This window comes from Haematobia irritans, chromosome 5, assembly GCF_050003625.1.
Source record: "Haematobia irritans isolate KBUSLIRL chromosome 5, ASM5000362v1, whole genome shotgun sequence".
Lineage (NCBI taxonomy): Eukaryota > Metazoa > Arthropoda > Insecta > Diptera > Muscidae > Haematobia > Haematobia irritans.
This window is the reverse complement of record NC_134401.1, coordinates 71,892,711-71,901,993: the sequence shown is the minus strand read 5'-3', so window position 1 is coordinate 71,901,993 and position 9,283 is coordinate 71,892,711. Positions and strand designations below refer to the sequence as shown.

The 9,283-nt window shown below is 36.1% G+C and overlaps 1 protein-coding gene across 1 annotated transcript; it reads left to right on the top strand.

Annotated features, from left to right (window-relative positions):
- Window positions 1–3,733: 3,733 nt before the first annotated feature.
- Window positions 3,734–8,760, top strand: LOC142239827 (uncharacterized). Its single transcript, XM_075311589.1, has 4 exons — window positions 3,734–5,091; window positions 5,202–5,726; window positions 7,777–8,251; window positions 8,647–8,760. Exons 1-4 carry the CDS (start codon window positions 3,734–3,736, stop codon window positions 8,758–8,760), a joined length of 2,472 nt encoding a protein of 823 aa, XP_075167704.1.
- The last annotated feature ends 523 nt before the right edge of the window (window positions 8,761–9,283 follow it).

Sequence of the window (9,283 nt, the reverse complement as noted above, 5' to 3'; positions counted from 1 at the left end):
TACACGGCCCTGGGACTTTGCTAGATGTGGCAAAGACTGAGTGTTCAATATAAACACTGCATGCCGTCTTGGTCCATCCACTTCATCCAAACGGCCAACCTTCCAATCAGCTGTTGAAAGATCTGGATTGCATCGTTTCAGTCTATTTAAAATAGATTCAGGGTCAGAAGGGTTTGCAGGTATCCACGCATGTGCTCTAGGTCTAGCCGGTATGTCTTTCTTCTCGACTAACTCTAGAGCAGCTCCTTCCCAAACTTCACCAATTAGTATCAGAGCAGCTTTAAAACATTCTATAGACCTCTGGTCCTCAAATGAGACTAGCTTAAATCGCCTCTTGGTGTCAAGGATCTGGGCCGGGAAACTTTTCCAGCACCTGTGAGTAGACGACAGACAGAGCATTCTCAATTTCCCCCCATTTTTGCTTTGGAACCATACCGTCCAATGCTCCTTTATTAATGATAGCCATCACAAGGCTGTCTTTAGCAACTGAGGGATTACCTCCTTTTGATGTCGTTACTTTAGAAAAAGTTCGACTTGTCATAGTGTCGACCCGTCTACAGGTCGACTAATTGGGCCTAACTCTTGGTCATTGCCTAGATTTATAACTCCAGTCTATACCCGTCCACTGGGCCCTGAAGTTAGCAACCCAGTGGATGACTTGGAATTTCGCTGCATGGTGGCTTAATATCCCACCACACTTGAAATTCTTAGTAGGTACCTATTACGATGAGTTTATCCGCTATTGAAAAACACGTCCGTTCCGTCCGACGGTTGAATAGAGAATGAAACGTCTGGTAAATTAACCCCCTTCTACGCTATTCGCTCCTTGAAGCTTTGGTATGCCTCTGATTGAAAATACGGACTCTCCAAATCTATATCCAGTGTACCTTGGAGATCCTTTCCTATGCTGAAAGTCAAATTCAAAGCTCTGTAGCTTTAAATTCCATCTGGCCAAACGTCCGGTTAATCTGTTTGGCTCATCAGCCAACGGAGGCTGGCGTGGTCCGTAATGATCGTAAATGGCAGCCCCTCAATGCACGGTCGAAATTTTTGCACACTAAGCACAGTCGCATAACACTCCAGCTCCCTCACGCTGTAGTTGCGCTGTGCTTTATTTAATTTCGCCGACATATACTACGAAACCCAAATATTTAACCTCTTTGTTGCAAAACTTGCTCTTCTCCAGATTTATCGTAAGTCCCGCGTTAGATAAACGACATGCTACATCGGAAAGAAGCTCCATATTCGAGTCAAAATCGGCAGAAACCACTAGGAGATCATCGAGGTGGACAAAGACGTTCTCACGAATTGCGGCAGGTATTACTTGGTCCATTAATCCGCACATTCGCTGGGCGGCATTACATAATCCAAAGGGCATAACTGTGAACTGATATAATGGCCGCCCCCTCAACCTAACATAGTTTTTACAAAGAATCGGTTATCGCCCCCAATGTTAACTATCGTTTCAATAGCCATTCTTCTTGCCTTCCTGAATTTTGTCCTTTTGTCCGTAAGCGTCCTAATTTTCTTATATTTCCTATTTCGTGTCTTAATTTCGTCGTTAAAAATACGAGCTCTAGCAATTTCATAATCAATTTTCCTCTGGTGAAGGGACTTGTGTACCTGATGCAAGGCAATTCCACTCCCCCCATCTTTGCATACAGGTCTTTCTAAAATCTTTATACTGTGGGATCCGGGTTTTCCGATATCTGGCAAGAGAACCGGGTTATCTCTGCCACTGACTGATTTTTTAATGAAAAATCGCAATAAGACTGATCTTTACCCAGGAAAGACATCTCATGCCATGGAACGTAGATTTAAATACATTTTCTTGTTTAATAATTTCAATATTCTTGCGGTACAAATCGCCAGGCATTCCAAACATAAAACAGAGGTTCATGTGAAATGGCGACTAGCAGACTGATTCGCTAGAACTGGATCTAAAAGACTTGTCAGGTGGATTATGTAACCCTGGTCTTTGGACGGAGTTGCCAATGGGTGCAGTTCTACTGTGAATATTTCTACTTTGAAATCCACTTGCTGATCTATCCGACGCCGGAGGGCGCACTGGAACACCAATAGCCTCTATACCAACGTCAAATTCCTGATACTCAACGGAACCTGGGATCGAAACTTCATTTACAGGCTTTACCCTCTGTCGACTTTCTCTGAGAAGTTTCTCTGCCCTATGGCACTCCTTCTTCAGTTCCGCCATTGTATCTATCCTCGCGGAAAAAAAGCTCCGCGATATGGTGTGGCAAATTACCTCTAGTAATACTGACCAGCTGCTTCTCTGGAATTTTCTTTCTTAGACGGAATGTCAAATTGTGAATATCAGAGTAAAACGATTCGAACCCCTCTCCTACCTGTTGTTTTCTTTGCATTACTTCTCAGATTATTTCATAATCAGAATCAGGAGATTTGAAGAATTTGAGCAGCTCCTCTTTTTGAGCGAAATAACCAAAATCTAAATCCTCAACGTTGTCTTACAAAACCTGCCAGTACCACTGTGCCGCTGATCCAGACAACAATGAGGAAAAATCGCTGAACAACTGGTCATACGAAATGTTGTGTTGTTCCCTCATCTTCTCGATTCTAAAAATGAAATTTTCGACTGTCATATCGAACTTTATATGCCACCTACCCAAATCCACTGGATTCCTCCTATAAAATTCCCACTGGCTAAAAGACAATGCCAAATCCCCATCTGTGCGACCTTGTTTCGAGCCATTATTCTTATCACCTCCTACATCGGACCCATTTCCGTCACAAGATACCTTCTGTATCGTCGACTACAAGCTCGTCCATCACGCGAGTTACGTATCCTCACATCCGTAAGTGTATTTCCCACGATGTCAGCATAATAATGCAAAAATATTTAAATAGGGCAATCGATCAATGAACGATATTAACATCGTCATCGAATTCATCGCTAATAACAATAATATATTAAAAACCAATTAGCGCTTTTAAGTTAGTCTTAAGATTCAAGTTAATAAATGAAGATTGAAAACTTAAGTTTTCCAATTCGTTTTGTTTTTTTTCTCCTAAGAGAATTCCCCTTAAACATAATAGGCGCAGTCATGGAAATTAAATTCTAAAGAATTTAATTGAAAGGAACCATAAAAAACTAAACATATACCGGCTAACCGATTGACAATATTCATAAAAAGAGCAACTACAAAGACTCAACAATAATGGTAAAACTAATATCCGCATATGATAAAAACTTTGTCCTCAAGAGTATTGCAATGTTTAAACGCGCAAATAAAACGAACTTAAAACTTAATCACATTGGGTTTGAGACAGAGAAGAACTTTTATATTAACGAAAACTTATCCACCACAAATTATAAGATCTTTAAAAAGGCATTAAAATTAAAAAAAGAAAAAAGACTTGTATCCGCATACTCTTTCCGCGGCCTAATATACGTCAAGCGCTCTAAAACTGAACAACCAATCTTAATTGATAATATCGATCAACTTAGCTGTTTTTTTCGGATGGATCCCTCAGTGCATGAACAATCTATCAACATTAATAATAACTCTGATAATATGTCACATTAAATCCGATCTGATTATATATGCATATAGTAACGACATGTATTGCACACGCTTTCTTTTTTACTTAATCAAAACTAATTTAAGTTTTTATTTTAAAACTGTTAGATATGTACCAACGGGTGTTTTATATTATGCCAATATAATTAGCATTGCTATTTTTGTTTCGCCTAATGATTAATACTACATATCAAAGTTCCACAGTCAACCTTTCCTGCATGCTTAGTGTCTTGGCTAAACAGGAAAATGGCCTTAAAGTGGCCCACATAAATGCCCAAAGTCTCAACAACAAAATTGATGAATTTCGCAACGTTTTTACTTGTGCCGCGGTGGACGTCATTTGTGTATCAGAGACTTGGTTTCATCCTGAAATTCTAGATACTATCTACGGTTTACCAGGGTATTCTCTTATGCGTTCTGACCGTAAATCACTTGGAGGTGGAGTCGCAATTTTCATAAAACATGGCATAAACTATACTCTGAAACTTAAATCTGCATATGACTCTGAAATTGAATTTATTTTCATTGAACTGATAACTGAATACAGGTCTAAGGCACTCATTGGCTGTGCCTATAGACCAAATAATCGTGTAGACTTTAACTTCCTTCTCAATGAAATTGAACGCATATCTCTAGATTATAACGATATAATGATAATCGGAGATTTCAACAGCAACATCCTTCGTGACAACGTGTTAACTGATGCAATGGAATCACTTGGTCTTTTTTCTGTTAATAACTCTATCCCAACTCATTACACTCGAACAAATAATAGTTTACTGGATGTCATTTTCACTATTCAACTGTCAAAGGTCTTATTATACGATCAACTTAGCGCACCTGCGTTTTCAAAACATGACTTAATTTTTGTAACATATAACCTCAACTGTGAAATTAAGCCCTCTAGAATACAATATCGAGATCTGAGGAATATTGATATGAATCTTCTACAAGATTGTCTGCTATCTGTCGATTGGAAAGAAATATACTATGTTGAAAATGTTAACGAACAGCTATCATTCTTGCAAGATAATTTATACAATATCTTTGATTACTGTGTGCCACAGAAGATCAAAACCACTAACAAATCTAATCAACCATGGTTCAACCATCGAATTAAGAGACTGATTATCACAAGAGATACTGCTTACAAAAGATGGAAATCTTTCAAAACACCAGACTTGCATGATATTTACAAGAATGCAAGAAAAGATGTAGTGAAAGCAATATGTGCCGCTAAAACTTCATTCTACGGTCAAAAGTTTAAGAATGCGCTCGATACTAAATCAAAATGGAAAGAGATTCGTCGTATTGGCATCGGTGAACAAGATTCCCAAATTAAATCTGACATTGATATTAACAAATTAAATGAGGAATTCGCCAAAATTAATACCGCACAACCTCTTGAAAATGTATACGCCGATATACAAACTGTTCAAATGGAATCTTGTTTTTCATTTAGATGTGTAAATAACGTGGAGGTTTTGAATAGCTCGTCACAAATAACATCAAATGCTGTAGGTGTTGACGGGTTACACCCCACCTTTATAAAAATTATTCTTCCCACCATCTTGCCTTACGTTACACACTTGTTTAATACCTGTCTCATGAAATCAGTTTTTCCTCATGAATGGAAATTAGCAAACATTATCCCAAATCCAACAACGAATTACGTCCAATTGCGATTCTACCATACTTATCCAAGATGTTAGAATACTTAATGAACCAACAAGTAACAGCATATTTGGATCGCTGTAATCTCATCACGGATAAACAATCCGGTTTTAGAAAAAAACGAAGCTGCATTTCGACGTTATTGGAAGTATCTGAGGACATACGTATAAAACTTGATGAAGGCATGATATCTATACTTGTACTATTAGATCATAGTAAAGCATTCAATACTGTGGACCATAAAATTCTGGCAACAAAACTGAAGAAACTGTTTTATTTTTCTGATGATGCTTGCAAATTAGTTACATCTTACCTAAACTCTCGTTCACAGATGATTATTCTTAATGATAAGCACTCGAATGTAATCGAAACCTCGAGAGGTGTACCACAGGGATCTATTCTGGGCCCTTTGTTGTTCACGATGTACATTAACGATCTCCCTGATGTATTGGTTAGTTGTAAAACTCAAATTTTTGCAGATGATGTTCAACTGTACGTCAGTACTGAACCTGAAAACCTAAACCTATGTATAGAAAATATTAACACTGATTTAACTAATGTTTATAACTGGGCGTGTAAAAATGGACTGATTCTGAACCCATTGAAATCTAAGTTTCTTGTAATCTCGAGAAGGCATATCTCAGAAGAAACTTTTCTTCATACCTTGCAAATCAATGGTTCGATTATTCCCCGAGTACATACATCTACTAATCTGGGAGTGACTTTCAATTCCAATTTGTCATGGTCGAACCATATATCGAGTGTTGTTGGACGAGTATATGGTATGTTAAGAAACCTGTGGGCTGTCCAATCTTCTACACCTCAACACATCCGACTCCTGCTAGCAAAGACTTACTTAATACCAACCATGCTATACGGATGTGAAATATTTGGTAACTGTGACAGCAGAGACTTCTCAAAATTAAATGTTGCTTATAACAATATTGCCCGGTATGTGTATAAGAGACGTCGTCGAGACAGCATATCTTCTTTTGCGCACAGCATTCTCAACTTATCATTTGAAGATCTCATTAAAAGCAAATGCTTACTGCTTCTTCACAAAATAATATATACTAAGGAGCCTGCACACCTGTATAATCATATTCGTTTCGCCAGATCAAATAGAGGAATGAAAATCATACCCCAAAGAATAAAAACTCTTTTATCGGAACGACAATTTTTCATATTCAGCATCCGTCTGTGGAACTCTCTACCATCGAATTTGCAAACAATTAGCAATGCTAACACTTTCAAAATAAAATTAAATGATTTCTTGAACTCTCCGTAAATAAAACACTTTTATTTTTTATCTTTTTATATTATTTTTTTGTTAATTTGTTAATATTTATTTTTTATATATTTTTTTATACTTGTTTTTATATATATATATACATTTATTTTTGTTAATTTAACATTATTTTACGCTGTCTTATCACAAAATTACTTTCTGTATCACAACTTGAAACTAGCACTGTCACTTATAAGATATAAATCTTGTTGTGCTGGTTTATCAAATAAATAAATAAATAAATAAATAAATAAAATAAAAATGGTTTTAAATTAAAATATTGAACATTACTACACCCATAGAAAAATTATTACCATACGGGCTCAAATCGATACCGTACGTTATTGATAGTTAGCCAACCACGTATGGTACAATATCAATACCGAACGGTGCAGGCGGTACGCAACGTATGAAAGTACCATACGGTATTATGAAAATACCAATATGGTAGTAAAAACAATACTTAAGCATTATTAATATTTATACCATAAAGGTATTGATGTATAAACAGTACGGTATTACCAAATAATACCAAAACGGTAATGAGTTTAATACAAATCTGGAATTTATTAATTCATTTTAGTTTAATAAAACACACAGACTTTTTTCTTTAATGTATTTAATACATACATATACCTCATCAGTTTTTCATGCAAAGTTATTCTCTAAATTCTATGTCCCATCGCAGGCACTTAGGCATGCAGTAAAGTTGTTTGTAGTGAGATTTGGAAAGCTTATGTATGTCTCGCACGCATCTAATGAGAGAAGGATTCTGAATTTATCAAACATTAATAATACTTACCCATGCTTCGCTATGTTCACAAATTTACGTTTACGTTAATTTCCCAGAAATGTAATTTACTAGCCTACTTGCTTTATGTGCAGAAAATAAACTACCAACGCGACCAATTAGTTTTTTTTTTATCAACGGCGACATATCATATGTTACGGGGATGTGATAGTTAATACAATAATAATACCGGATGTAAATCATTTGATATAAAGTGGTCTTAAAATTAATAGGTAACGTGAACCAGTGTATCAATACCAAACGGTAATGGCCACGTACCGTCATTTTTCTATCAGTGTACGAACATTGAAATAAGAAGCCACCAACAACAACGGAAAAGAATTTAAGTGAGAAATTGTTTTAAACCAAACCATTACTGTGAAAAAAAGACACTAACAAAAAAACAAACATTTGATATTGTGAGCCGAAAAGTGCAGAAGAATACATACCAACAAAATGTCCAGGCAAGAAGAATTCGATTCAAATCGAAATTTGAGTGAAGAGAATGAAATACAACAAATGGCAGAAGTCATAAAGCGACAAGAAAGTATTATAAACCAGCTACAGTTACAAAAGCAGCAACAATCGCAACAACAACCGCAACAAGTTCAACAGTGGGATCAGGAGCAGTTATGTCTATCCCCAAAGGACATTTTAACACAGTTTAGGCAGCTAAAGCCGCTAGATGAGGATCACTCAACGGTAGCCTTTATTTCAGCGGTGGAGTCAATAATAAACCTATGTCCGAAGAACAACAACAATTTTCTAAGACTGGCGACGTCGATCATCATAAACGAAAAAATATTGGGACCGGCAGGAAATTATGTTAGAGAATTAGGACCAGAAGCAACGTGGGGCCAAATAAAAACCAAACTGATAGACTTCAACAGGCCGAAGATGACATATGGCGATATCTTCAATAACTGTCGTTACGTTAAAGTAAGAACCTTAAGAGAATTATTTAATTTTTTAAAAAAGCTAAATATGATCTTAGTCAAGTTTATTTGTTCGATGTAACAAGACCGGTAATGTACGAACCAAGTCGAGTCGTTAAAGATCTTGTAAACGTTCTAATCGAGAAAATATATATACCATTGAGGTCTCATATAGACCAAAATAGTAGTTTAAATGAAGTGATTAGGAGATATACACAGATAGGGGCCTTGGACGACCCAAGAGCCATTCATTACAAACATAAAATTAAACAACAAAATAATAACTATCAACAAAAAATTAACCAACAAAATAATAATTATCAACATGAAAGTGACTATGACACTTACAACACTAACCAACAATATAATAACTACAAAAAAAATATTATCCAACAAAAGAATAACCATCAGCATAAAACTAACCATAACACTTACAACACTAGCCAACAAAAACCGACACAAACTAACAGCATGAATATCCAACAAAGAAATAATGAATTTAAGGATCTCTGAATGAATTTAAATCTCTTCTCTAAAGAAGGAGATCAGCAACACATGAAGCATTTCCTGAAATAGTAACAACCATAGATAAGCCTATATATGCAAAAATGTTCCCATATCCACAAATACATGAATCTGAAATAAATCGTCAAATTGAAGAGATGCTTTATCAAAATATAATTCAGAAAAGTAATTCGCCGCATAATAGTCCTCTATGGATCGTAGAGAAAAAAAATGAATAATTCGGGAATAAAAAAATATAGAATAGTTTTAGACTATAGAAAACTAAATGAATTCCCTAACCTAAATTCATTGTTAGACAGACTTGGGCTCAATATTTTACAACTCTTGATTTAGCCAAGGGTTTTCACCAAATTCTAATTAGGGAAGAAGATCGAAACAAAACAGCCTTCTCAACTCCTTTCGCTCATTATGAGTTTGTTCGAATGCCTTTCGGGCTGAAAATGCCCGAAAGGCATATTTGTAAACCAAATCCTTTCTCGGAATGAAAGGATTCTATAGGAAATTTATAAAG